Raw genomic sequence first — 27,685 nt, forward strand, 5'->3', positions numbered from 1 at the left:
AAGACCCTCGGAGGACCTCATAAGGTTGCTGTTGCAGACCGGGCAAAGGGATGCAGAAGGAACGGATCTTTACTTCCTGGCTACACACCCACACCCACCACTTAGAACAAGGGTGGCTAACCTTTCTCAGCTGGAGGGCAGCACCAATCCTCTCAGGGCTGCATGCCAGTGCCAGGCATGGCCGAAGCAAAAATGCATGTGCCCAAATTGGGCATAACACTCACTTGCAGGCACAACAAATAACAGATAACCTCTCCTCCCTGCAATCTCTCCCGTTTTGCTGGACCTTTCCAACCAGGGAGCTTCAGCATCATCTTCTGGCAGGTCTGGGCTCTATCTTCCTACTCAAGCCAGCTCTGCATTCACTTTTCAAGAGAGAAGAGGGGGTCAAGGCTAAGCCTCCAGGAACCTCGACTTCAAGACACTCCTCACTCCCAGTTCCCTAGCTGGCCTGCAACGAGGATAGGGATAGCTGCGATAAAGCTGGAAGAAGACTCTGAATAGCACCCTGCTCAGAAACGTCCAATGAGTTCATCCCCCCTCTGCCTTTTCCCATGTTAGGGACTGGAATATTCATTCTTAAGAACCAACAAAGCTTTTGCAGTTGATATTTAAAATTACAAATACAAGATCCATAACTGTTTTAACAAACCCTCCGGGAGGCAAAAACCAAAACACAAAACGCTGAAACGACTCTTTTCTCATACCTTTATTTCTGTTTAAGCTGTAAATTATTTACTTCAGTCATTCAGAACTGAACTTCGTTGTTTCATAAATTATATTAACACTCAAAATTGGTTACATCTCATTTGTTGTAGTAGGTCTATAAAATTAATGCTTTAAAACAATTGACCGTTATTTGACAATATACTTAAGAGGTCAGTCAACTGACCCCCCCCTCTCTTTTTTTCACCAGTTCCTTTATAGGCAGCGGAAGGGAAGGGACGACACAGTTAGCTCCTCTTCCTCCTAGCAGAGTCCGGTAAGGCAAATTCCAAACCTGGTCGTAGACATTTCAGTGCCTGAAGTGAAGAGTTGCAATAATCCCGCTCGTCTCCTGGAACAGAGCTCATTTTTCTAAAGGAGGCCCAGAGAAAGCAGGAGAACATGGTGTCCTTACTCAAAGCAAATGTTTTGGAGTAAAGCCAGAGCACTCTAGGGAATCAGTGGATGTGGTGATCCCTTGTTGGTATAAACACCAATATCTTCCTTAGCCTCGATGCAAAATCCCGAACAACATGGAACTGTGTGCAAGAGATTGCCTTGAAGATCAAACTACCCGCAGAAAGCAGTCCCATGCCTTAGCTGTAGGCGAGTGTCTCTTCTGAAGCAGAAAAAATATTTTCTCCAAAGTAGATTCCAGTCTTAGCCTTACTTGCATTTCATTTAAGATCCCGTATTCTGTTGATCCTAAACTTGACCAGTGAGCATGCTGCAATCTTCCTGTGCAATAATCCGGGCGAATAAATGGATTTACTGATACCTGATCGAAACGCAAGCCATGCCCAGCACAATTGCCTCTACTGTAGGACCACAGAGGCTGAAGGATAAGATTAGGTGTGTCATCCTTAAGACAGGCCTACCTGCCTGATCTAGAACAGAATCTGTTCCAAACCAAAACAGCTACAAGGCCGCAGACTGGAAGAGGATGGGAAGGACACTTTAGCCAAACCCCAGAGCAATCCTACACAGGACGAGGCAGGAAAAAGCCTTGCCCTGCACCCCAGTGTTTTGAAGCAGCTTCCTCACCCCTTACAACATAGAGGCTTTGTTAAAATCCACCCTGTAGCATCCCGAACCTGCCAGGCGCCAGCCAGATGTCAGATGCTTGAGGGAAACAGAGCAGAACCTTTGCGCCAGTCTTTCGGAGGCAAATGTGGCACTTGAAAAGGCTGATGCGCAGGCAGCGTGGAAAGCTCCAAGGTCCTCAAAAGGGGCTTTGCACTGACTCACTCCTGGGATGACCTTTTATAATAAGTCTTTTTTTCCCTTCCAAAATAAAACCTTTTTTTAAAAAACAAAAACAAAAAACTAAAGCAAAACTGCATTCCCCCGCTGCGACTGTCTGGCAAACCTGCTAATCCCACAGGGAGCCTGGGAAAAGCCGGTATACACAGGTCAGCAATAAATCAGCCGGGGCTATTGCGGCGCCAGTTCAAGACTGGGGGAGATACTGGTTAAAACTCTAGTCCCCTCCCCCTGGCCCCCCCAAGTGTCTGTTGCTCAGACACCAAGGACTGTCTCAACGGCTCTCTGTGGAGCCGGCACATAAGGTCACAGCCCACAGGAGGCAAGGATATCGGCTGCCCCCTCTCGTCCTAGTCCCTGCCGGAAGACAGGACACGGGAGGCTCCGTCAGTCTCAGAGGTCCACATGCAGGTCCGTGCCCAGCAATGATCAGCCAAGGCAGTCCTCCTCGCTCTGTCACAGCGCTCAGTTCACCACCAGGACGTTCTCCTGCAGTGGGGTTCTTGGGGGCAGGGTTCAAGGAGGGAGGAAAAAAAAAGCATCCTTGTGAAATCATCTTACAACAGATAATAGATCGCAAACGCCGTGGAGAGAGCGTGAATCGCAAAACAATATGGGGCCGGACACAAAATGGGCGCTGACTGGTGGAGTGGAGACAAGCAACTACTGAAAAGTGAAATATGAAATGCAGAAATAAAGAAAATCACCAAACCATCAGTTCTAGCATGCGGGGGGGGGCACCTAAATTATATAATTCGTTATCTGAATGATTGGTGTCAGTAATTGTATTAATATTCGGCATTGTTATAATGAGTTTATTATTGGAATGTAATTGAAAACTAATAAAAATTATTATCAAGATGTGAAATACTGTGGAGAAGATAAAGATGGCGGCAAATGCAAGATGAAAAGAAAGTAAAATTGATATAGAAATAGTAAAGATTTAAAGCGGACAGGCAGGGGGATGTAGGACTTTAGTTTTTTAAGGGAATATATTTTACATACGAGCAGGAATTGATAAATTGACAGCTGATGGATAAGGGGTAAAGGAATTTAAAAGAAATAATAACTGTAAACTGAATACAGTGGTACCTCGGGTTAAGTACTTAATTCATTCCAGAGGTCCGTTCTTAACCTGAAACTGTTCTTAACCTAAAGCACCACTTTACCTAATGGGGCCTCCCGCTGCAACTGTGCCGCCAGAGCACGATTTCTGTTCTTATCCTGAAGCAAAGTTCTTAACCTGAAGCGTTATTTCTGGGTTAGTGGAGTCTGTAACCTGAAGCGTATGTAACCTGAAGCGTATGTAACCTGAGGTATCACTGTATAAGGAATGAAATGTGAATTAGAAATAAATATGTAATATCACGCAATGGGGGAAAGCAGGGAAACATTTAGGATGAAGAGTGGGATGACAACTTTTTGAAAAACTTGTATCCAATTTGATGTAATTTGGTATTGATGCATTAAAAATTTGGAAAACTAATAAATATTATTTGGGAAAGAAAAAGAAAAAGGAGGGAGATGAAAGAACAACCAAGCTTTGCACCCTCCCTGAGTGCCCCCCCCCCAAAGATGTGTCCTGGGCTCCAAGCGCTCGCTTCTCTGCCCCCAATGAGTCCTTTAATACCTGTTCTGGAGGCACAGCCCAGACCTCCTGCACAGAAGAGGGATGTGGGGAGGGGCAAGGTGGGGACTTATGGGACGCAGGTGGCGCTGTGGTGTAAACCACTGAGCCTTGGGCTTGCTGATCGGAAGGTCGGCGGTTCAAATCTTGTTATCCCTACAAGATCCTGAAAGTAGTGTCCCCAAAGCATTGGAATTAATTGAGAAGTTTGGGCAGGTAGCCGGCTTCAAACTTAATAAACAGAAGACCAAAGTGTTGACCAAAAATATGAAAATAGAACAAATACAAGAGCTACAAGAATCTACTGGCCTCAACTTTGCTAAGAAAGTAAAATATCTAGGGATCAACCTCACAGCAAAAAATCTGAACCTGTACAAGGACAATTATGAGAAGTTGTGGACCGAGATAAAAAAGGACTTAGAGATATGGACAAGATTGAAACTTTCATTAATGGGCAGAATAGCTGCTGTGAAAATGAATGTCTTACCAAGGATGCTGTTTTTATTTCAAGCCATTCCAATATTAGATAAGTTGGACTGTTTTAAAACATGGCAAAAGGACCTATCAAAATTTATATGGCAAGGAAAAAAGCCTAGAATTAAATTCAAGATTTTAACAGACTCTAAAGAGAGAGGAGGCTTTGCTTTGCCGGACTTAAGGATTTATTTTGAAGCGGCGGCCTTTTGCTGGTTGAAAGATTGGTTTAAACTGGAAAATACTGATGTGTTAGACTTGGAAGGCTTTGACAACATGTTTGGTTGGCACGCCTATCTTTGGTACGACAAGGTTAAGATCCACAAGACTTTTAAAAGTCATGTTGTTAGAAAAGCCCTGTATCAGGTTTGGTTGAGATATAAAGACTTGTTAGAGAGAAAGACTCCTAGATGGATTTCACCGGTGGAGGCCAAGGCTTACAAGAGACCTAATATGTCTGCAAGATGGTTAAGATATGCAGATATATTGCAGCAGGAAGGTGAAACGTTTAAATTGAAAGGTTATGACCAGGTAAAAAGTGAGGTCACCGACTGGCTGCAATATCATCAAATCTATGAGATTTTTAAAGCAGACAAGAAGATTGGTTTTCAAGTTGAAAAATCAAAACTGGAAACAGAGCTAATAGAATCGAACTCAAAAAACCTTTCCAAAATGTATAATTTGTTGCTAGAGTGGCATACGAAAGATGAAATGGTTAAGTCAACAATGATAGATTGGGCAAAGGATGTGGGACACAACATTATGTTGGAGGACTGGGAAAAACTGTGGAAGGAAGGTATCAAATTTACAGCTTGTAATAACTTAAGAGAAAATATCATGAAAATGTTATATAGATGGTATTTAACACCAGTTAAGATTGCTAAAATGAATCCGTCAATGACTAATTTGTGCTGGAAATGTAAATCAGTGGAAGGTACCTTTTATCATATGTGGTGGACATGCCCAAGGGTTAAAGTCTTCTGGGATAAGATTTACAATGAACTTAAAAAGGTAATGAAAATTACCTTTAGTAAGAAACCGGAGGCTTTCCTTTTGAGCATGACCAATGAACAGATACCCAGTCAAGACAGAGTATTTTTTATGTATGCCACAACAGCAGCTAGAATATTATTGGCAAAAAATTGGAAGGGTGAAGAGATTCCAACGGTGGAAGAATGGCAGATGAAGTTAATGGACTTTATGGAGCTTGCTGAACTGACCGCGAGAATCCGAGACCAGAGGGAGGAGAAGGTGTCGAAGGAGTGGAAGAAATTTAAGGATTACTTAATTAATGGTGTAAAACTGAATATCTGAGCAGAATTAGTTGTTAAATAGGCTTTAGCTAGATAAATTCAAATTAAAGTTTTAGTAAGAATTTTATAGTATAAGATATAAATAAGAATGTCTGAAGATTTTGAGAATAGATTAAGAACTATGCTTTAAGTAAAGAAATCTGAGGATAAATAAGATGGTTAATAGTTATGAAAGTAGATATATAGCTACCCAAAGTATATTTGAATTAACAATGCAGTGGAGGGTGTGGGGGAAGTCCCCCATGCGTAGAAGATAGAATAAGAATGAGATAAAGATAAGAGCTTAGACAGGTTTGTATGTGTTTTTCTTATGTTTATTGTGTCATTGTTTGATTCGTTTATTGTTTATTGTATTTTGTATTTTTAGTGTATTGGTGTATGTTTTGTTTTCTTTATATATGCATATGGAAAATAATAAAATCTTTATTAAAAAAAAAAACAAATCCCCACGACGGGGCGAGTTCCCATCGTTCAGTCCCAGCTCCTGCCAACCTAGCACGTCAAAGTGCAAGTAGATAAATAGGTACCACTCCGGCGGGAAGGTAAACAGCTTTTCCATGGACTGCTCTGGTTTTGCCAGAAGCGGCTTAGTCATGCTGGCCACATGACCCAGAAAAACGGTGGACAAACGTTTGCCCCTCAGCCAGTAAAGCGAGATAAGCGCCGCAACCCCAGAGTCGTCCGCGACTGGGCTTAACGGTCAGGGGTCCTTTACCTTTTTTTAATGTGGGGCCTGATCTTGGAGTACAAACGGGGCCTGGCCACCCAAATGGCTGGAACCCAAGAACAGGCATTCCGAATAGCAGGAAAGTCACTCAAGACCCATCTCCTGCAGACTCACCTCTCACAGCAGCAGAAGACTGAACATGAGGAACCACTGTCCCGGCGGAACTTGCCCGATTTGGGGCTGTCTTTGCACTCAGCTATGTAAGCGTGGAGCTGGGTGACTGCCGCTTCCCCCTCACACTGATGCTGCAAGAGCAAGAGACAGGGTTTGCATAGCAATATCTAGGGGTCAGAGCAGTTCTGGGACTGCAGGAAGGAGATGACTCCTATCAGACGCAAAAATTCAGACAGTGTCTCTGGACTGGCACTAGGCCTCAGGGCTGGAGTCCGATGCAGCTCAGCAGGAGAAGCAGAGCCAGCTGTTAGTGAAGTTAATTTCTTTATTCAGGGCACACTCAGCAACGCTCTCAATAGAAGAAGAAGAGTTTGGATTTGATATCCCGCTTTTCACTACCTGAAGGAGTCTCAAAGCGGCTAACATTCTCCTTTCCCTTCCTCCCCCACATCACACACTCTGTGAGGTGAGTGGAGCTGAGAGACTTCAGAGAAGTGTGACTAGCCCAAGGTCACCCAGCAGCTGCATGTGGAGGAGCGGAGACGCGAACCCGGTTCCCCAGATTACGAGTCTACCGCTCTTAATCACTACACCACACTGGCTCTCTACACCACAATGGTCTTGCCAGGGTGGATAAAAATCAATTACTATTTTTTTAATGGATTATTATTTTTATTTAAATCACATTTTAAAAAAATTTAATCAGATTTTTAAAATAAAATGCTTTTGGAGGAAAATATCTTTCTAAAGATAGTTTTCTATTTAGGTTACAGTATAGTCCAAAGCCTATTCATCAGGAAATAAGGATTTAAGTTTTTCATGTTTGCTAAAACTCAGTCTAAGGATTTTTTGCTTTTTTTTAAAGTCATTTAACCACATCAGTTAACAAACATGGATACATATGCCATAATGTTATTGTTTTAGTTAAATAAATGGTTTAAATTGTTATTAAGGAAATGATTATTTTTCTCCTTCCATTAAAGTACAGCTGAAAAGTTGTCCAAATATAAACAGTTAACTTATTAAACCTCACAATAATTTCATAATTATCTGCCTATGTATTTCTAATAGTATAACCAAATCAGAAGTTTCTGATGTAACTGTAAAAACTACTCTGAAAATTTATTATTCCAAAAATGAAACCTTCATCTGGTTGTAAATATTAAGATTATACCAGCAAGAATGAGTTTTTCTGTAAAAAAAAAAAAAAGATTTAAATCAAGTCTTACTGACTAGTGATCAAAATCGAAAATTCTTTCTAGTAGCACCTTAGAGACCAACTGAGTTTGTTCCTGGTATGAGCTTTCGTGTGCATGCACACTTCTTCAGAAAGAAGAAACTACAGAAAGTGAAAGTGAAACAACAGAAAGTTGTTACTGTTGCTTGTAGCTGAAGAAGTGTGCATGCACACGAAAGCTCATACCAGGAACAAACTCAGTTGGTCTCTAAGGTGCTACTAGAAAGAATTTTCGATTTTGTTTTGACTATGGCAGACCAACACGGCTACCCACCTGTAACTGACTAGTGATCTAAATTGTGATTTAAATTGTGATTTAAATCGATTTGATTTAAATCAAATCCACCCTGGGTCTCGCCCTACGGAGCAGCTGGCAGGACTGACTGTCCCCACATTCCACCCCCTCCAAGGCTCTCCTCTGCTGGATGTTTCCCAAGCAGTCTCAAACTGCATCTGGACACCTCTGACCTCAGTTTTGCTCTATGCACCACTCTGCATGTCCTTGGAGACAAGGGGAGAGAGGAGCTTGTCAGAGCAGGAGAGGCAGGCTCTCATTTTTCTGCAGCCTTGTGCCCCTCTTCTGCGTCAGAACTGCTCTCTGTCACAGGCTCTCCATGCTCACTAAATCCTGTTGTCCCTTCTTACCTCTCCCTGGCATCCCCATACCAACCCCAGGCTTTGAACCTTCCTCCTCTTTGGTTTCCCTTGGGGGTTTTACCAGCTGGTGCCCCCCACCACTCCTGCTTACCCAGCCAGTCCTTGACAGCAGAGCTCTAAAAGGAATAGCAACACACACGCCCAATCTCTGCCTCTAACTCACGTTAATATCAGGATAAAGCAAGCCGCAAGATTGGAAGTGCCAATGGAATGCATTGCTTTGTCGAGGCCTCTGAGAGAAGCTGCTCAAGTCCAAGAAAGGACAGGGCTAACCTTGATGGTCTCGTAGGAGCCAGTGATGAGCGCAATGAAGAGGCTGAGCACCATGTAGATGAACAGGCTGATGAAAGTGTACAGGTAGAGCTGGCTGAACAGCCACACCAAGTAGCTGTTCTGCTGCATCGCCGCAAAGGTCACAAACATGTCGTCCCCGTTGATGAGCGAGAAAAGGCACTCTGACACCATCGAGAGGGTGCGGAACTGAAACCAAAACAGCAGATGATAAAACTAGATGATAAATCAAGTAAGAGTTAATAAAGAGATAAAAAGGAACAAAAATAAAAACTTATAACTGTGCGATAAACATAGATAATGAATAGCAGAAACAGCGAGTTTAATTGGAAGTCCTTTTTATTCAACATCAGAATGTTTTAATTCGTGGAAATTATGTTATAATTTTGTTTTTTATGTTTGTATTGGATTATTCTTTTTGGTAATAATGTAAATATTTTTAATTTTCCTTTTTATTACTTTTCTTTTCCTTTCTTCCTTTACATCTTTCCTTCTTTCTTTTTTCTTTTCTTTTTCTCTTTCTTCTTCCCTTATGTTATGTTTTGTTGTATTTAATTCTCAATGCTGTGATATTTGTTACATGTTTGAGTGTTTTTTAAAATAATAAAGTTTATTAAAAAAATTAAAAAAGAAAAAAAAAGAAAAAAAGAAACCAAAACAGCAGACAAGAGCTGAGGACAAGCGAGGCCCCAAATCTGGAGACAATAGGCGAGTGGGAGAAACAGCCATTTATGACGACGACGAGAATGATTTTCAGGTTTATGCATTTCAGTAACTTTACAGTCATTTTAACATTTCAAAATTTGACTTCCTTCCCCCTCTTTCTGCGGTTCCTTAAATTTATTTTTAATACCTTCTGCATACCTCAATCAACTTAATTTGTTCATTTATGCATCTACTTTAAATATGTACTCTAATGAAACTGCAGGTTATTACAATAATCCTGCCAATGTTCTTATCTGTTTACAATTTGTCCGTGAATATTCAATAAACCATTTCCATTTATAAATGGAACCATTTATAAAAAAAGTTTGTTATCTTGATTTCTTATATTTCTAGTACGTTTCGCCATTTCTGCATTAAAAAAGCTGCAACCGCTTGGCTCTGTTGTAGTGTTAACTCTTCCAAGATTTAAGCAATCATCCATTTCCCCAAGGAAGACACATATTAACGGTGACAATGATCTGAAAAGTTCGTTGCTTTGTTTGCACTGAAGCTGGTGGCTCCATGACAGTTCTGTGCCCCCTGCTCCCCTTCCACATACCTTGACATGGTAGGGTCCCAGCACAATCCAACCACAGAAGCAATAGCCCAAGTAGATGACGGCCACACAGCAGCAGAAACGGATGACGTTGGGGAGGGCAACCCGCATGGTGACAATGAGGATCTAGGGAGACAGCAAGCGAGAAAACTTGAGTGGGAAAATGCCGTCCTCAATTCGGATCAGGGAGACCCAGTTACAAGTCCCAGGTCGGCTCTTGCCTTGGTGAAATTAGTAGTGACCCAGATAAGGAACAGTGAGGCAGGAGATGCACAGCGCAAGTACATTTGTTTTGGGTTACAGAATCCATCACGTTGGAAATCTTAGGTTTCTCATATGTGGTGGACTATGCCAAATTGGCAAAAATGACCGGAAGAATCAGAAATCAGGAAGACCACATTTTTAATAAGGAATGGGGGAAATAGATAATTTACCTTAAAAACCATTGTGAACAATTATTAGTAGGATTGGAATAATGCTTGTAGTTTAATGTTGAATTTTGGGTACAATGGAGATTTAAAAGATTTGGATTAATGGAGGATTAATGCAGGAGGAAAAGGTTAATATGAGGAGCCATAAAGGGGAAGAAGGAAGTTCAGGAGTGTTCGGAATTCTGCTTCTATGTTGGTTGTTTGATAATTGCTTGTACATTTCAGAATTTGAAAAATTAAATAATGTTTAAAAACAAAAAAACAAAACAAGGGCAGCTTGGTTTGTCAACGTTTAGCAGGTGAAACTCTTCCTGATAAGGAGATGGCAGGAAACACCATCGGATGACTCGGGGGTTGCGACGCTCATCTTGCTTTACTTTCCGAGAGAGCCAGCGTACAGGTTCCGGGTCATGTGGCTAGCATGACTAAGCCGCTTCTGGCAAACCAGAGCAGCGCACGGAAACGCCGTTTACCTTCCTGCCAGAGCGGTACGTATTTATCTACTTGCACTTTGACGTGCTTTCGAACTGCTAGGTTGGCAGCAGCAAGGACCGAGCAATGGGAGCTCACCCTGTCGCGGGGATTCGAACCGCCAACCTTCTGAAACGGCAAGCCCTAGGCTCTGTGGTTTAACCCACAGCGCCACCCGCGTCCCTCCCGGATATATAGGGCATGAGAAAAAAAAGCAAAGGGGCACAGCTTACATTGTACTTCTGGAAGAAGCTGAGATAACGCATGACGCCGACCCACACCAGGAGTGTAGAGGTGCCCAGGAGGATTCCACATACGTCATAGTTGGCAAAGTTCTGCAAATAAACAACACATCATGCAGGGTTGCTCTTTAGGCTGCCAGAAGTAGTGGTGAGAGCAGGGTCCCTTCTGCTCAGACTGTAGCCCAGGATCTGAGACCTTCTTCACTGGGCTGTAGCCGTCAGGCTGCCTGGTGTCACGGCTTCAGGAAATCCTATCCCTCCCCCAGTGGGATGTCAAGAAACATAAAAACAAAGAGTTCTTACTAAGTAGTTTATTCAATATTCAGAGAAAGAGAGAGAGAGAGAGGGAGGAAGGATGCAATCTCTCTCAGGTAATGGTTCCAGTTACAGGTAGGTAGCTGTGTTGGTCTGCCATAGTCAAAACAAAATAAAAAAATCATTCCAGTAGCACCTTAGAGACCAACTAAGTTTGTTCTTGGTATGAGCTTTCGTGTGCATGCACACTTCTTCAGATACCTTCATGCATGCACACGAAAGCTCATACCAAGAACAAACTTAGTTGGTCTCTAAGGTGCTACTGGAAGGATTTTATTATTATTATTATTGTTGTTTAGATAATGGTGTTGCTCCGAGTAAAGTCCCACCCCTTCAGTCCCTCCTATTCTACGTCACCCTTGCGCCGGCTAATCTGTGCTTCCCGCCTCAGAGGTTACTGTTCTGCTACTCTCATGGCACACCTGGTTCTGGAAGAGGGGGTGATCAGGAATGCTTTCAAGAGACACCGAGTTTGTTAGCTGTCTCTCCCCCGGTGTGTCTTCTTCCTGCTGCTCCCCCAATATTTCCCAGCTTTCCCCCTCTGCAGCCTCTGAACTATGCCCTTCTGCAAACCACTGTTCTAAATCTATACTGCCCTCCTCTTCTCGGGAAGGTGCAGGAAGGGGGGGGCGCATCCCACCATTCCTCCTCCGTTCAGCCCCTGACACCTGGACTGTTTCTTACCTTGGACTCAATCCCTATCTTCATGATGGTCCCGGACACAGTAAGGATGTCGCTCACCACCAGCAGGATGTACCAACCATTCACAAATTCCAGTCGGTCGGACAGGCAGATGTCTTGATTGTAGCGGCGCTGGAAAAAATGGCTGAACTCCTGTGCAAGGAAAAGGTGCTGCCCGTGAGCTTCCCAACTGCTGCAAAACACACGGCCTCTTGTTCCCTCCTGTCAAAGTCCCTGCCGCCCTCGATTGCTCTCCTTTCCTGCTTCCCTTGCCCCAGAAGGGGGAGATAAGGACTTCTACTGTTAAGCTTGGAAGGCCCCAACCACGAAGCGCAAGTCTAGACAGCGACACAGTTCTTATGAGGCAACCGCTAGCTATTCTGCAATGGAGGGGGAAAACTAAGGCTGGGCGATATCTGGTTTCCAACATCACGATATATTACCAGCTAAACATTGCAATATACAGTGGTACCTCGGGTTACATACGCTTCATGTTACAGACTCCGCTAACCCAGAAATAACGCTTCAGGTTAAGAACTTTGCTTCAGGATAACAACAGAAATTGTGCTCTGGCAGCGCAGTGGCAGTGGGAGGTCCCATTAGCTAAAGTGGTGCTTCAGGTTAAGAACAGTTTCAGGTTAAGAACGGACCTCTGGAACGAATTAAGTACATAACCAGAGGTACCACTGTACTGATATATCACAATGTCTGAAATAAGGATGGAGCCACGTAGAGGCATTGACTGGCTTCGTGTTTTTCCTGCACATTGTGATTTTTGCATAGCGTGTGCGCACACACACATGCGCACACACCAGGATTCACAATATATTGACATGATAAACTATGAAACCGATACAAGATACGGACTTCAAATCGGGTTTGGATTATATATTGCTATATCACCCAGCCCGAGAAAAAACCTGGCTGACATCGTCCCCACTGCTAGAAGAATATGGCACTGGAGTCTCTGCAGAATAAAAGCTGCTGGATCACACAAGCACAGAATTTTTAATGCTGAAAGCAGTTTTTGATTGCTACATTAAGCATTGCCTTAAGCAGCCGATGAAGTTTTCACCAATGTCCTTTGCTAAAATCTCTGGGCAAACATCTCATCACCGTTCTGCACCATCCTAACAACATTTTTCATGTGCCTCTTTTAAAAGTTGTTTTGGTACATCATTCCCCACCCCATCCTGCTACAATCACCAGATCTCCCTGAAATTTTATGTGTCTGTGTGTGTTCTGGGGGCGTTGTAGTCACCTGGTGCGTTTCAAACACTCCGCCTCCCTATTTCTGCACTCCACACAACTATTGCTGTGGCAGGTCCTCATGCCATGGCCTGGCCAGACCTTGAGTTGCACAAGATCCAGGTTTATGAATGCAAACATACTTTGGAATATTTGTCTGCTTGCCCCACCAATGCTACAATCACTTCCAGCTCTTTACTAGAGCGGATCAGCTCAACGAAGCTCCTGCCTGCAGACAGCAGCACCCTGAAATCTGTGTGTGGCGCGTTGTCCACAGCTCAGTGAAAAGAGCACAGACTTTTCACGCAGAAAGTCCTGGGTGGTACGTCTGTAAATAGGGATGACCCAGCAATGCTCACATGCTGCAGGAGGAGCCCCCTGATGATGGAGCGGCCACACAAGATGAAAGACAGCACGCAGATGAGGAGGACCACCACGTCAAAGAACATCCGGAAGCTGTTGTCTCCTGCAAGAAATGAGAAGAAGAAGAGTTTGGATTTGATATCCCGCTTTTCACTACCCGAAGGAGTCTCAAAGCGGCTAACATTCTCCTTTCCCTTCCTCCCCCCACAACAAACACTCTGTGAGGTGAGTGGGGCTGAGAGACTTCAGAGAAGTGTGACTAGCCCAAGGTCACCCAGCAGCTGCATGTGGAGGAGTGGAGACACGAACCCGGTTCCCCAGATTACGAATCTACCGCTCTTAACCACTACACCACACTGGAGGAGGAAGGCAGTGGTGGGTTTCTAGAAAATGTGGGGAGCTAGAGAACAAGGAAATGGCCACATTCCCCACCCACAGAATTTTCAGTCCAAATAGGCTTGGTTAGAGAACCCAGAGGTTGGTGGGGGACAAAGGTTTGCGCAGGCAGCAAAAGTGATGTTATGAGGCACACGGAAGAAGTCCTAGGGTTTCTGGAGAGAAAAGTTGGCCAGCTGGAACAGGGACAGACAAGCATTACGGGAAAAGGGGGCAAAGGTGGTTTGCCAAAAGCAAAAGCAAATATGGGAGAGGAAGAGAGAACAGCCTGAGCTGTAGGGACTTAGGACTGGTCGAGCCTAAACGGGATAAAAACAAGCAGGACAAAGACCTTGGGATCACTGAGAATATAAGCCATTTGGCTGCGACCATCGTAAAAAGGGCCAATTCAGTGCTAGAAATGATTAAAAATGGAACTGAAAGTAAAACAGCAGGTGTCACAATGCCATTATACTAATCTGCAGCATGGCTGAAATATAAGGTATAGTTTTGGTCATCCAGTCCTTCAAAGGAAAGTTTATGTGCTTGAGATGGTCCAGAAAAAGGACTAATAAGCCTTAGTGATGCAAACATCCTTCCCCATGAAGAAAATCTTAAAGAGGTCGAGGCTTTTGAATTTAGAAAACGAAAATCACCAGCTAATGAGGCGGATATGACAATGAGTTTAAACGTTATCAGCGTTGTGGACATCAGTTTGTGAAACTGGATACTAAAGCAATATGTTTCTTTTTGCAGCATAAGCTTATGAAATGAATCGCCTCAGGCTTTGGCAAGTCATTGAACTAGACGGCTAAGAAGGAATCGAGAGGTTACCAATTCAATGGGTTCATGAATGGGATAAGTCGGCAATGTGGAGGCTGAGAAAGAGTTCCATAACACTCAAATCTCTCTTTCCGAAGTCCGTATTTTGGCAGGATGAGGCTAGCCTTATGGACACACTCAGATTTACAGCATCATGAAAAAAAGCCAAACGTCCTTTAAGCCAATTAGGATATTGATTCTTATTAGCCAGGAACTAAAGACCGAACCCTTAAAAAAAAAAAATCAATCGGCCAACAGTCCCTGAACAGTGATTTAAGCGTTGCTCTTATACAGGTGAGGTGCTGCTTTCAACAAGGTTAATGCTTGTACTATGCTGCTCCCCCTGAAACCCCCCGATACCTTTGCCAGAGACACTGGGGTCTTTGCATTCCTGGATATCCACTTTGTTGTCCAAGTGAATCTTCACTCGGCCACTGTGTGCTTTATTGTCAAATGTGATCTGGGGTGGAGGAGGAGTAGAAGAAGACGAAAAGAATGACAATGTACATCCTGGGGGAAATTACACCAGGCAGCACAGCAGAAGGAGCCCCCAGAGCAGCATCTCCGGCCCTCTCGGTCCAGCGTGTGAATGAGGGGTCCTCAAACACAGGCAGAGAGAAGGCAAAAGCAACACCTCCTCAAGGATCCTTACTCACCGTGATGGAAAAGGTGTAGCAGTCCGGGATTTCGTTGTTGATGATGGTTTGGATGTTGATGGCTTTCAGCTTGAACCGGATGGTGACATTGATGAGCCTGGCAGAGGCAAGACGTGGAGGGTCAGCCCTGTCACAATTTACCACCGAACGTCACAGTTTCCCACTGAATGACTGCAAACAGAATGGAGAGCCTCCCTTGTCAGAAAAAAACTGAAGGGAGCTGAGCCTTATAAACTCAGAAAAAGGAGGCAAAACCTGCACATTTTGAAAACCATGCGTCAGGCTTCAGGGACTCGGCTTCCTCCCCCACTTTTGGCCGTAGATAAGCAGAACCAAGTGAAAGGAGTCTCTTACCAGTTAGAAATTTTAATGATCACAGCGAGAGAACAAAGAATCCATTCCTCGGAATGAAGGTGCTCCCAATTAAGGGTTCCACCCACTTCCTCCCTGGTTCCCCCCCCCCAACATTCCCACGTCTTGCAACCTGATCTCGCAACCATTGTGCTTTCTGTGCTGCCACCTTATCTGCTCTCCTTGACCTTGGGCTGAGCAGATGGACGCTTTCCAGAGAAAGTGAGTCAGTTTACTCTCTCTCTCTCTCTCTCTCTCCCCCAGTTCTTCTCCTCCTAGCTGTTCCCCACCCAGTACTTCCCAACTTCTGCCTCCTGAACTATGTCCCTGTGCAAACCACTGTTCCAAATCTATACTACTTCCCTGCTCCTGGGAAGATTCAGGATGCTGATCAGGAGCAGGGGGAGGCTCCCACCATTCCTCCTCAGTGCAGCCCTCCTCAGCATGGTCCCTGACACCATGTTGGGTACAAAAATCAACAGCTGCAACATGTCAATTGATAAATGTAAGATTAGTAGGCAGAAACCTTCAGATCTGCAAAGTTGTCTCCCCCCACCCACCCCCCGCAAAAAAAAATGTAATGGGAGGCAGGAAGCCTCAATGATTTAAAAATAAAGTTGCAAGGGAAAACATGAATTCCCCCCCTCTGAATTCCTCCAATTGGTGTGTGTGTCTTATCTTTCCGGCTATTGCAAACACCAAGAAAATTAGTCTATTTACTTGTAAAACTTGAGAGTAAAGTTCCTGTAACTGCGGTCTGGCTCCAGGAGGGCTCCAGACGTCTCCTCAGAGTCCTGGGCAGAAGGTATATTCTGTGGGGGATCCACACCAAGGCACTCTACACAGAAAAGAGGAACAGATTCCAGGCCTTGACACATTCAGATGTATAGGGGCAGCAATAATAATAATAATAAAATTTTATTTATACCCCGCCCTTCCCGATCAAAATCGGGCTCAGGGCGGCTAACAACAAACATAAAAACATTGATTAAAAACGACTTTAAAAACAGCATAAATACAACATAAATGTGGCATCACCAGGGCTAACTGGCCAGATTAGTCCTGCTAGGGCCAGCAAGGAGACCAGGGAAGAAAATTAATGTGGGGTTTCTTCATAGAAAAAGGGGAAGGGAAAAGGAAAAGAAGGATCAGGTTAAGTTGAAAAGCCAGGCGGAATAGCTCTGTCTTACAGGGCCTGCGGAAGGAGATCAAGTCCTGCAGGGCCCTAGTCTCAAGGGACAGAGCATTCCACCAGGTCGGAGCCATCACTGAAAAGGCCCTGGCCTTCTTTGAGGAGAAAGGAAAAAAACGCCAGCAGTTTTGTAGTATCTTCCCAAACTAAAGTTACACCTGCTACTCATTTTTTATTTGTAAAAGGTAAAACGCAGAGAATAGCATTTCATAAACATACCTCCTGCACAAACAAGGCAGCTTCCCATAATCTGGGTCACAGATCAACACGAGTCAAGTAACTTAGAAACTTGAAAGAAGCACAACTCAGCAAAGCAGAAAGTGTAAAGAGCAGAGCGTCTAGATTTTACAAGGAACTGTGCCTTAACTCTAAAAGCACACCTTTCCTCTAAACTAGGCTTGCCATACATCAGGGAAATTCCTGACATGTCCTGGTTTTCAGGTGTAAAAATGGCACCGGGGGGAAATTTGCCAAATCGGCAAAATGTTGGGGAAACTTGGATGTATGGCAATGTGATGGAAAAAGTAGCTGGTTTGTTCCGAAAACAAAGCTCAACAATTTTGGTGTGTTTCAACCGCCCCCCCCCCCCAAAAAAACTCAACAACTTTGTGGGTGTCAGGAATTTTACTTTTTGAAATATGGCAACCCTACTCTAAACCCCAGTGTGGAACTCAAACAGCAAGATGGGTCATCTCCACAGGTGCAGAGCATAAGGTAAGGTAAGGTAAAGGCCCCCTGGATAGTAAAGTCCAGTCAGAGGTCACTATGGGGTTGTGGCGCTCATCTCGCTTTCAGGCAGAGGGAGCCAGCATTTGTCCACAGACAGAAGAAGAAGAAGAAGAAGAAGAAGAAGAAGAAGAAGAAGAAGAAGAAGAAGAAGAAGAAAAGAAGAGTTTGGATTTAATATCCCGCTTTATCACTACCCGAAGGAGTCTCAAAGCGGCTAACATTCTCCTTTCCCTTCCTCCCCCACAACAAACACTCTGTGAGGTGAGTGGGGCTGAGAGACTTCAAAGAAGTGTGACTAGCCCAAGGTCACCCAGCAGCTGCATGTGGAGGAGTGGAGACACGAACCCGGTTCCCCAGATTACGAGTCTACCGCTCTTAACCACTACACCACACTGGCTCTCAGGTGGCCAGCATGACTAAACCGCTTCTGGTGCTACAGAACACAGTGACGGAAACCAGAGCACACAGAGACACCGTCTACCTTCCTACCACAGCGGTACCTATTTATCTACTTGCGCTGGTGTGCTTTCGAACTGCTAGGTTGGCAAGAGCAGGGACAGAGCAACGGGAGTTCACACCGTCACAGGGATACAATCGGCAAGCCCAAGAGGCTCAGTGGCTTCAGACCACAGCGCCACCCGCATCCCCCGCAGAGCATAGAGGATGCTGGAGGTTCTGGGAAAGACACTTGCTCACCTGTGATGACTTTGGGGTCAATGTTGAAGGTGTCATTGGCCGGGTCAATCCTTCCTTTCCGGTAGTAATGCTGGCAAAGCATAAGCGCTGATTGGTTTGCGCTCCCCGCAGGCACGTAGGCGTAGCGTCCGACTGTCTCGTTCGCAACGGCCAGGTACTACAGGGGGAAATTGCAATGGTCATCCCGGTCAAGTCCAGCTGCCTTCCCCTTCCCCACCAGCAGTCTACCCGCTTCTCACCTTATCCACCGCATAGGCCATGTGCTCATAGACATCTGCCTGTGTATAAACCGCATAGGTCTCCTCTGCCCCATCCACATAGTTCTTCAGGAAGAGGTGTTTGAACGTCATCGTGTTCTCCTCTTTGAAGGTGACCACCATCTGATTGCTGAGCCCGAAGAGGACAAGCTGTGCGGAGGGGAGACAGAGAGCAGGGACCAAGAAAAGGAGCAGTTAAGAATCTATGACACACTGGGCAGTAGATATAATATAGATTTTAATTTTCTAGATTTATTTCTTTTTTTAATGTTTCAGTTTACTATTTGGTAAACGAGGGGCTATATGTCCTTTTCAAGCACCATAGGTTTGTGTTGTTTATCTGGGTCTGAGGTAACTTCTGTTTCTGCTTGTCTTACTTTTGTATTGTTAAACTTTGGCCGGATCTGCGCTACACATTAAAAGCTCTGGGATACCATTTTTGAATAAGGTGGTTGGGGCTCCCTCAGGGTGAATCCTCACCCTCATCCTCTAGCTCCCAGCCCCTACCCCAGGGTGTGGGGGGCATCATTCAAAGCCACCATAGCCTCATACTACTTCTAGTATTGGAGGCAGCCTAGCTTACCTCAGAGGGTTATTGTGTGGATAATTTGGACAGGGAAAGCACACCATATATACCACCTTGAGTTCCTTGGAGGAAAGGTGGGGTGTTCAAGTGAAAATAAAGCACCAAGGAAGACCCCCTGAGAGTACAAATGTGTTTTTTTAAAGCTGCCTAGAGGTGGCGAGTTAGCCAGGTGGAGAGAGAAGGAGTAGCTCACACCCTAAAATGAAAAGGCAAGAACTTTCAAACCACTGGAAAAGATAATGCACAATGACTAAATGAGGAACAGCCGGCCAGCTTGGGCAGGCAAGTGAGTTTTCATGAGGTGTTGGAAACTGGATCACAGTCACGGCCCACCTTATTCCCTTTGATTCCCATAGGGATGTGAGGCAGGGGGTGTTTGGGGGAACCTATCCGGGAAGCCCAGATCCAGCTGCCCTGGCCCTCCTGAGGAGGGGTAGATTAAGGGGCAGGCTAGGTGCTTGGACCTTGGATGAAGATACCAAGTGTTGACATGGGCCTGAGATGGAGACAGAGAGAGAGAGAGAGTCCACTGCCCATTGGGTGAGGCCTTGGCCAAGATCTGACTTCACAATGGGCTGCAGAATGTTTTGTTTCCCAGGAAACCAGGTGAGTTGTTTGAAAGGAACCTGAGATCAGTTAAAAGCTCATTCAGCTGTCTCTTCAGATCAGTTGACACCACAGATGTCTGTCTGCTTCAGAGAACTGTCTTTTTTGGATCAGTTGATGTCGGAAACATCTGTCTCCTTCGGACAACTATCTGTGGCTCAGTCGAAAGCCCAGAGAATTGTCTTCTGCCTCCCCTGCTGCCACAGAAGGTAAGGTAAGCGGGGAAGAGGGGAGACATTCTGAAGCCTTCTTCTTCCTCCCACCCCATGGCCAGTTTTTAAAGATCCTCCTTGGTTTTTTGACCTTCATAAATTCCATGCTCCCAGGGAGTGTTCTGGTTAATTTTCTGATTTTCCCCCATTTCTGTCTCCATCCAAATGGCAGGAGAATTACCCCCCCTCCAAAAAAATATCAGTAAAATCCTCCCCCCTGCCCCTAATTTTACCACCCACAAATAGGAATTTCTAGGAGCGGAATAGGTTGTTTTTTCTAAACTTGACACAGAAATTACATTAGCCTAAATCGTGAGAAAATTGAAATTTTTAAAATAATTCTCCTGCGCCCAATTTTGGACCAAAAAAATCTTTAAAAAAATTAATTTGAGGTGATCTCATAGGTATGTTCACACACAAAAATTTTAAACAAAACCTGAGATGTGAGAGCACGGTCGAGTATTAGTATCAGGTGATTTGGCGTGGAATGACCCAGCTTTGTAGAGTCACTGGCTGGCTTCACGGTCCATCCCCCCACTGTGATTTTTGCATAATACACACACACACACACACACACACACCATGATTCATGACATATTGCCAGGTCAAAAATGATGAAACCGATATCACGATATGCTCTTCAAACCAGTTTTGGACAATATATCCGTATATCGCCCAGCCCTACATACCCCTTTCTTTTCTTTGCTCGGAAATCTCCAGGATGTAAAGCCAATTGCCAGAAGAGAGAGGAGAGGATTGAAGAGATCTACTGCCCCACGCTCAGGATACATTCCTAGATTTTTGTAGACCTGCTCCCTCCCTCCCTCCAAGCCTGTGCCCTCTGCTATTGACCTGCCAGCTTTTAAGTCAATAACAAAAAGGAATGATGCACTCAATTTTGGCACTGGTTAAAACTGGGCAAGCTTATCTGGAACGAGAGAGCAATTCCATTCTGACAGAGTCCTTCCTTATGGGGAAGTCAACCACAAAGCCCGTTCCTGCGGCAGTCTTTCAGAAATTCAGGCATCGGGTTCTGAATCTGCTCTTGTACCCCCACAACACAGCAGTGCCTTGCAGGGTGGTTTTGATTTAAATCAAATTGATTTAAATCACTAGTCAGTCAGACTTGGTTGAAATCTTTTTTTTTTTTTAACAGAAAGACTCATTCCTGCTGGTATCGTCTTAATATTCACAACCAGAGGAAGGCTTCATTTTTGGAATAATAAATTTTCAGAGTAGATTTTAAAGTTGTATCAAAAATTACTGATTTGGTTATGCTATTAGAAATACATATAGGACAGATTATACATATAGGACAGAATACATATAGGACAGATTATTGTGAGGTTTAATAAGTTAACTGTTTATATTTGGACAACTTTTCTGCTGTACTTTATTGGAAGGAGAAAAACAATCATTTCCTTAATAACAAATTTAAACAATTTATTTAACTGAAACAATAACATTATAGCTTATGTATCCATGTTTGTTAACTGATGTGGTTAAACGGTTGTTGTTGTTTTAAATAAAAAACAACCTGAGACTGAGTTTCAGCACACAGGAAAAACTTAAAACAAATCCTTATTTCCTGATGAATAATAATGTAACTTAAACAGAAAAGTATCTTTAGAAAGATTTTTTTCCTCCAAGCTTGTCCAGTTTGTCCATGTGGCCGGCATGACTAAACTGCTTCCGGCACAATGGGACACCATGATGGAAGCCAGAGCGCACGGAAACGCTGTTTACCTTCCCACCGCAGCGGTACCTATTTATCTACTTGCACTGGTGTGCTTTCGAACTGCTAGGTTGGCAGGAGCTGGGACAGAGCAATGGAAGCTCATCCCGTCGACCTTCCAATCGGCAAGCCCAAGAGGCTCAGTGGTTTAGACCACAGCGCCACCCGCACCTCACATACCTGAATAGTGACTATTAGGATCTTGATCAGCTGGAGCACCAGTTTGAATGGCTTGCGGCCTTTGGCACGAAACTTGTCACAGGGGCTCATGAAGAAATACTTCAGGCGACGGCGGAGGTCCTCTTCTTCTGGTTGAAGAGAACCAAAGCCCAAACTCGGCCTCGTGTCCCCATCCTGGGACCCGTAGCTATTCACTGGGGTCAGCAGCTTCTGTGTCTCTGCAAAGAGGGGGGAAAGCGCACAGGATTCTACGGTACCGATTTCATGCCATAAGGAAGGGGACTGAAATCCTTTCTGTTCACATCAGCGTGATCCAGAGATTCCTGTGGTTTAGCTACAGATTAGGCTACTCAAGCACTGAAACATACAGCGTTACAGCAATTAAGCCCATCAAAGCATAGCCCAATTTTACGTCCCCTGATACCCAGGAATCTGACAAATCAACAGGAAATAAAACTTCACAGCTTTGCAGCATTCACAACAATGTCCTCTGGCCTTACCCATCCCGCAGTTTCGGAGTTGGCTGCTATCAGAGGAGTCTCTCACAAGACCGGCTTCGTGACTTCTTGCTGCTTTACGATCCCCTTCGAGGTGTTCTGTTTGCCAGTGAGGACCTAAGAAAAACACGAGCGCATGTCTTTGAAGACGCAGCCATGGGCAAATTATGCCTATGCATCAGCCACAGCAGCTCTAGGAAATGTGAGCAGGCGAGATAGGCCTTGCCACAAAACAGCTTGTTTTGGTGTTTGTGATGCTGTTGTGCAAGGCGAGCACAAAACAGCTGCTCCCAGCTCCTCTGAGGCAGGTAAGGGGGGGGATGCGCCTAGCACTCTGGAGGAACAGCAGAAAGAAGGAACCCTTCTCAGTGAGACAACCCTGTGTTTCTGGTTACTAGTCCAAAGAGGAAATTCCACAAGGGATCTAAACTGCTGATTGGCACAGACACAAAGTTCAGCACACTGAACAAAAGAAACTACAGTGTTGTATGCTTCAGCACGCGCACACGTGCACACACACCCTAAAATCCAAGACATGCCCTCTGAGAGTCTCTGAAGGCAGGAGAGTTCCCTAAAGCAAATAGAAATATTGCATTTATACCCACCAGCATTTTTTTCTCAATCAACCCTGTGAGGTTGTTTAGGATGAAATCGAGCAGCTAGCCCGTGGGTAGGCAAACTAAGGCCTGGGGGCCGGATCAGGCCCAATCGCCTTCTAAATCTGGCCAGCGGACGGTCCGGGAATCAGCGTGTTTTTATATGAGTAGAATGTGTCCTTTTGTTTAAAATGCATCTCTGGGTTATTTGTGGGGCCTGCCTGGTGTTTTTACATGAGTAGAATGTGTCCTTTTATTTAAAATGCATCTCTGGGTTATTTGTGGGGCCTGCCTGGTGTTTTTACATGAGTAGAATGTGTGCTTTTATTTAAAATGCATCTCTGGGTTATTTGTGGGGCCTGCCTGGTGTTTTTACATGAGTAGAATGTGTGCTTTTATTTAAAATGCATCTCTGGGTTCTTTGTGGGGCCTGCCTGGTGTTTTTACATGAGTAGAATGTGTGCTTTTATTTAAAATGCATCTCTGGGTTATTTGTGGGGCATAGGAATTCGTTCATTCCTCCCCAAAAAATATAGTCCAGCCCCCCACAAGGTCTGAGGGACGGTGGACCGGCCCCCTGCTGAAAAAGTTTGCTGACCCCTGGGTCACCCAGTTAGCTTGACGGCTCAAGTGAGGATTTGAAGATAACTCTCACCCATGCTTTAGCAGAGATTCCTGCACTGCAGGGGGGCAGACTAGATGACCACTGGGGTCCCTTCCAACTTTACCATTCTATGATTCTATTATCCTAGCTCATTTCACTAACCGCTGCACCACACTTGCTCTCAGGTAACCCCGCCTCTGTCCTCCTCAAAAGACTCCACTGCTGAGATTTTGTAGTCTTTCACTTCTTCATTCGCCCTCGAGACTTTTCATTCAACCAAGCTCACGGGATTTAGGAGGAACACAACAAACTGCCTCGCAATTTTGGCACATGCCCAATCAATCACGACAAAGGACAACCAACTCCTTGAAGAAGGAATTTTTTGCACATTTCTACATTGGCAGCTGTGACAATACCCGTATTATTGTTTTGAAACTAAGAACACAGTTATCTTATCTGTTAAAGATTAGCTGGGCAGTGCCCGGCTTACATGGTGGAGACTAGGGAGCGCATATGAAGGGATGCAAGACTTGTAGCCCCATGGAACATGTCGAGCAGTTTGTATAGCTGTTGAGCAACCTCAGGTTTCCACCGGATGTAATCGGAAAACCTGAAAGGGGCATTTTGAACTCCATCTGGATCCAAACATTCAAAAGGAGCATGAGAAAGTCTGGGGGAAATGATTCACGGATGGTATTTAACTCCAGGTAGGCTTGCTAAGATGTATAAGACTGAATCAGGTAAGTGCTGGAGATGCAAAGAGGTGGGGGGGCATTCTTTCATATGTGGTGGACTTGTAAAAGGGTAAAAGAGTATTGGGAAATGATCCATAATGAATTGAAAAAAATGTTTAAAAGTTGTTGTTGTTGTTGTTCAGTCGTGTCCGACTCTTTGTGACCCCATGGACCAGAGCACGCCAGGCACCCCTATCCTTCACTGCCTCTCGCAGTTTGGCCAAACTCATGTTAGTAGCTTCGAGAACACTGTCCAACTATCTCATCCTCTGTCGTCCCCTTCTCCTTGTGCCCTCCATCTTTCCCAACATCAGGGTCTTTTCCAGGGAGTCTTCCCTTCTCATGAGGTGGCCAAAGTACTGAAGCCTCAACTTCAGGATCTGTCCTTCTAGTGAGCACTCAGGGCTGATTTCTTTGAGAATGGATAGGTTTGATCTTCTTGCAGTCCATGGGACTCTCAAGAGTCTCCTCCAGCACCATAATTCAAAAGCATCAATTCTTCGGCGATCAGCCTTCTTGCGTTTAAAAGTACTTTCCAAAAAAAAACCCCAGAGTCCTTCCTGTTGGGGATAATTGACACCAAAATTCCCAGGTGTCAAAAAAGGTTATTTATGTATGCTACTACTGCAGTCCATGTTTTGTTAGCCCCCAAAAAGGAAAACAAGCGAGGTCCCAACCAAAGAATAATGGCAACTTAAACTGACAGAAGATGCACAACTTGCAGACTTAACATACAAAATAAGAGAACAAGAAGAACATACGTTTAGAGAAGATTGGAAAACGTTGATTGAATATATGGGAAATAATTGTGTACAGCTGAAAACGTTGGCAGCATTAAGATAAATTCAACTGTTCTGATGGGTGTAATAGCAGAATACGGAATGGTATAGTTTTTGTAAAACATGCAGGGATTTACGATATGTAAAATGAACCATGGAAAGAGAAGGGAAGTCATTGACATTTTAAGGACGTTTAAATGGGTATTTTAAATTGTAAAACAGAAAATTAAATAATTATAGAGAGAGAGAAAAAGTCAGGGGGAAGAGGAGAGAGAAGAAAAGACGAGGAACTGGTAAGACTGGAAACAATTTCGATTAGTAAAGGGGAAGCAGAAAGGAATTGGAATGGGAAGCTGCGGAGTTTGGTCCCAGCAGATCCAGGGACCTTCTAGCTGTCCCTCTTTATTCAGGTATATTATTCTTGACACTATTGACCCTGCTATTCTTGGTTTCTGCTCCCAGACTTTGGAACTCCTTCCCCAGATAAGTCAGACCGGCTCCCCGGCGAACAAGACCTTTCTTGTTCCAACAGGCTTACGGGAACCGAATGCTTTTAATGAAAGTGTTTTTATTGCAATTATCAGTACGTATTTAACAGATCTTACACCCACGTACATAGTTTTAAGAGCCAGTGCGATGTCGTGGTTGGAGTGTTGGACTAGGGCCTGGTAGACCAGGCTTTGAATCCCTGCTCAAGCCATGAAACTCACTGGGTGACCTTGGGGGCCAGTCACTGACCTATCTTAAAGGGTTGTTGTTGTGTGTGGATTAAATGAGGAGGGGGAGAACTATGTACACAACCTTGGGCTCCTTGGAGGAAAAGGTGGGGTAGAAACGCAATCAATCAATCAATCAATCAATGGTGTGTTTTTAATTAAATGATTGGTGCTCCCCACCACTATGTTTTTAGCTGTTCTTATTTTTATGCATAAGGTGCCTTGTGTCCCTGTCAGTGAAAAAGTAAAATTATTATTAAAAATAGCCAGTCTGCAGTAGACTCCTGCTCCCCGCTCTGATAGCATCTCATTCACTTGATTGGATCGTGTGTGCTATTGTTCTCTGCACTGTCCTAGGACAAAAACACCTCTTTCTCAATTGCTCTTCAATTGTGTGGCAACTTGTTGCCCGCATTCTCCTTCCCTCCCCGTCCGCAGGATCCGACCCTTTCCCTCCCACCAACCACCCCCCAGGCGAGGCTGCATCAAGGTGCGCTGGGGGCAAACGGTCGCGCCTCCCTCCCTCCGTGCCGCAGCCCCGATCCAACCCGCCTCCCCAGCCCCCGATGCGGGCAGATTTCCCGCAGCGAAAATAAAGGTCGTCGGGATCCCCCGGGCACGCGTCCCTCCTACACGTCACGTCTGGTTTCACCACTTCGGGTGACAGCCAGCCAGGCGCCCTTTGGGTTTCCTAGGGTCGCCCGCACTCCCTCCCGGAATCCCGACGCCGGACCCGCATATCTACACGCGCGCGTGCATGCACACGTTCAACATAAGAAACACATGAAAGCCTCGTTTTTTCGGGGTTGGGGGGACGACGGCGGGACTCTCTTACCTCCTTCGCGGCCGGCTCGGAAAGTAGCAACAAGAGGATCCCAACATCCGGTCAGGAGCCCAGAAGGGGCGGGGAGGGGCGGGGCGAGGTCGCGTCAGAGCCAGGGGGAGGGGGGAGGCGTGGGAGGAGGGGGGAGGCGGGGCTGGATTTCCGGGTTTAGAATGTGGCAAAGAGGCGCGGGATTTAAATTTAGAGATGCTCGCGCTTCAACTCAGAGCTGCACACGTTTCAGTTCGGATATGCACGCGTTTCAATTCACATATGCACGCCTTTATATGCACGTGCTTTAATTCAGATTTGCCGGTATTTGAACTCAGATGCATAGCTGTCAAGTTTCGGATTTGAAAATAAGGGATCAGCACCCTTACCTGTCCGGGGGACAGTCTACGGTTCTCAGGGACAGTCCATGCAGTGATAATCCCCCCAGTCTACAAATTAATTTACACCAGGCTACACACCATGATCTTTCCCCACATTCAACTTTATAATCAGAGGTTCAACTGAATAGAATCTGAATCCCATGCACCACAAGGCCTATGCAGCCTCAACTGAAGGTGGCTCCCGGCCTGGCTTTTTACAGGCCCCAGCTGACTGCACAACCCGGCCTTTGGAAAGGCCATATAGACAGATACCTTTAGCTTCTGCACCCCTCCTTTGCACACCTGTCAACACAACCACATGGGCATTTTCCACAACAGCTCCGCAGCACAAATCCCTTCTGCAGGCAGGCACCCGTACGCAAGAAATGCGCTCCACTCCCCACAGCAGACCCATACCCTCTCGAATTTCCCCTCTGCAAGCTACATCCTAAACATTTCCATTCTGCACAACGCACAACATTTGCACAACGTACGGGAATAGAAAGAGATGGGCAGTCCTCTTATATACCTGCTGGGATTGACAAGTCATGTGACCCTCACCTGAATAGCATAGCTCTCCAGTAGCTGCCTCTGATCAGTTATCCTTTAACTCTTGGGGAAAATAATTAGCACCACACATCATGTGCCTGGAAGTTGCCAAACCAATTAACCAACCAGAAGGATTACTGTTAATAGCACCAGTTTTCCTATAACTTGATATTGCTGGATAGTTTTGATCAACTGCAAC

General features: G+C 44.9%; 1 protein-coding gene across 1 annotated transcript; it reads right to left on the bottom strand.

The window, feature by feature from the left end:
- Positions 1-2,008: 2,008 nt before the first annotated feature.
- On the bottom strand, positions 2,009-22,412 carry MCOLN1 (mucolipin 1). The gene is made up of 14 exons (XM_033173102.1): positions 22,318-22,412; positions 21,818-22,035; positions 18,481-18,648; positions 18,242-18,398; positions 16,345-16,462; positions 15,274-15,370; positions 14,978-15,077; positions 13,417-13,523; positions 11,813-11,962; positions 10,805-10,906; positions 9,673-9,795; positions 8,391-8,597; positions 6,224-6,354; positions 2,009-2,470 (listed from the first exon to the last, which is right to left on the bottom strand). The coding sequence occupies exons 1-14, from the start codon at positions 22,319-22,321 to the stop codon at positions 2,434-2,436; spliced, it is 1,719 nt and encodes a 572-aa protein (XP_033028993.1). The 5' UTR covers positions 22,322-22,412; the 3' UTR covers positions 2,009-2,433.
- Positions 22,413-27,685: the final 5,273 nt, after the last annotated feature.

The sequence above is a fragment of the Lacerta agilis genome, chromosome 16 (genome assembly GCF_009819535.1).
Source record: "Lacerta agilis isolate rLacAgi1 chromosome 16, rLacAgi1.pri, whole genome shotgun sequence".
In the NCBI taxonomy this organism is placed as follows: Eukaryota; Metazoa; Chordata; class Lepidosauria; order Squamata; family Lacertidae; genus Lacerta; species Lacerta agilis.

Bases quoted from the DNA above. Each gene is read 5' to 3' on its own strand.
- MCOLN1 (XM_033173102.1), bottom strand. The intron at 16,463-18,241 runs GTGAGCAAGTGT...TTTTCTGTGTAG, and splicing joins TGACCCCAAAGTCATCACAG to AGTGCCTTGGTGTGGATCCC. The intron at 13,524-14,977 runs GTATCGGGGGGT...CATTTCTTGCAG, and splicing joins CCCCAGTGTCTCTGGCAAAG to GAGACAACAGCTTCCGGATG.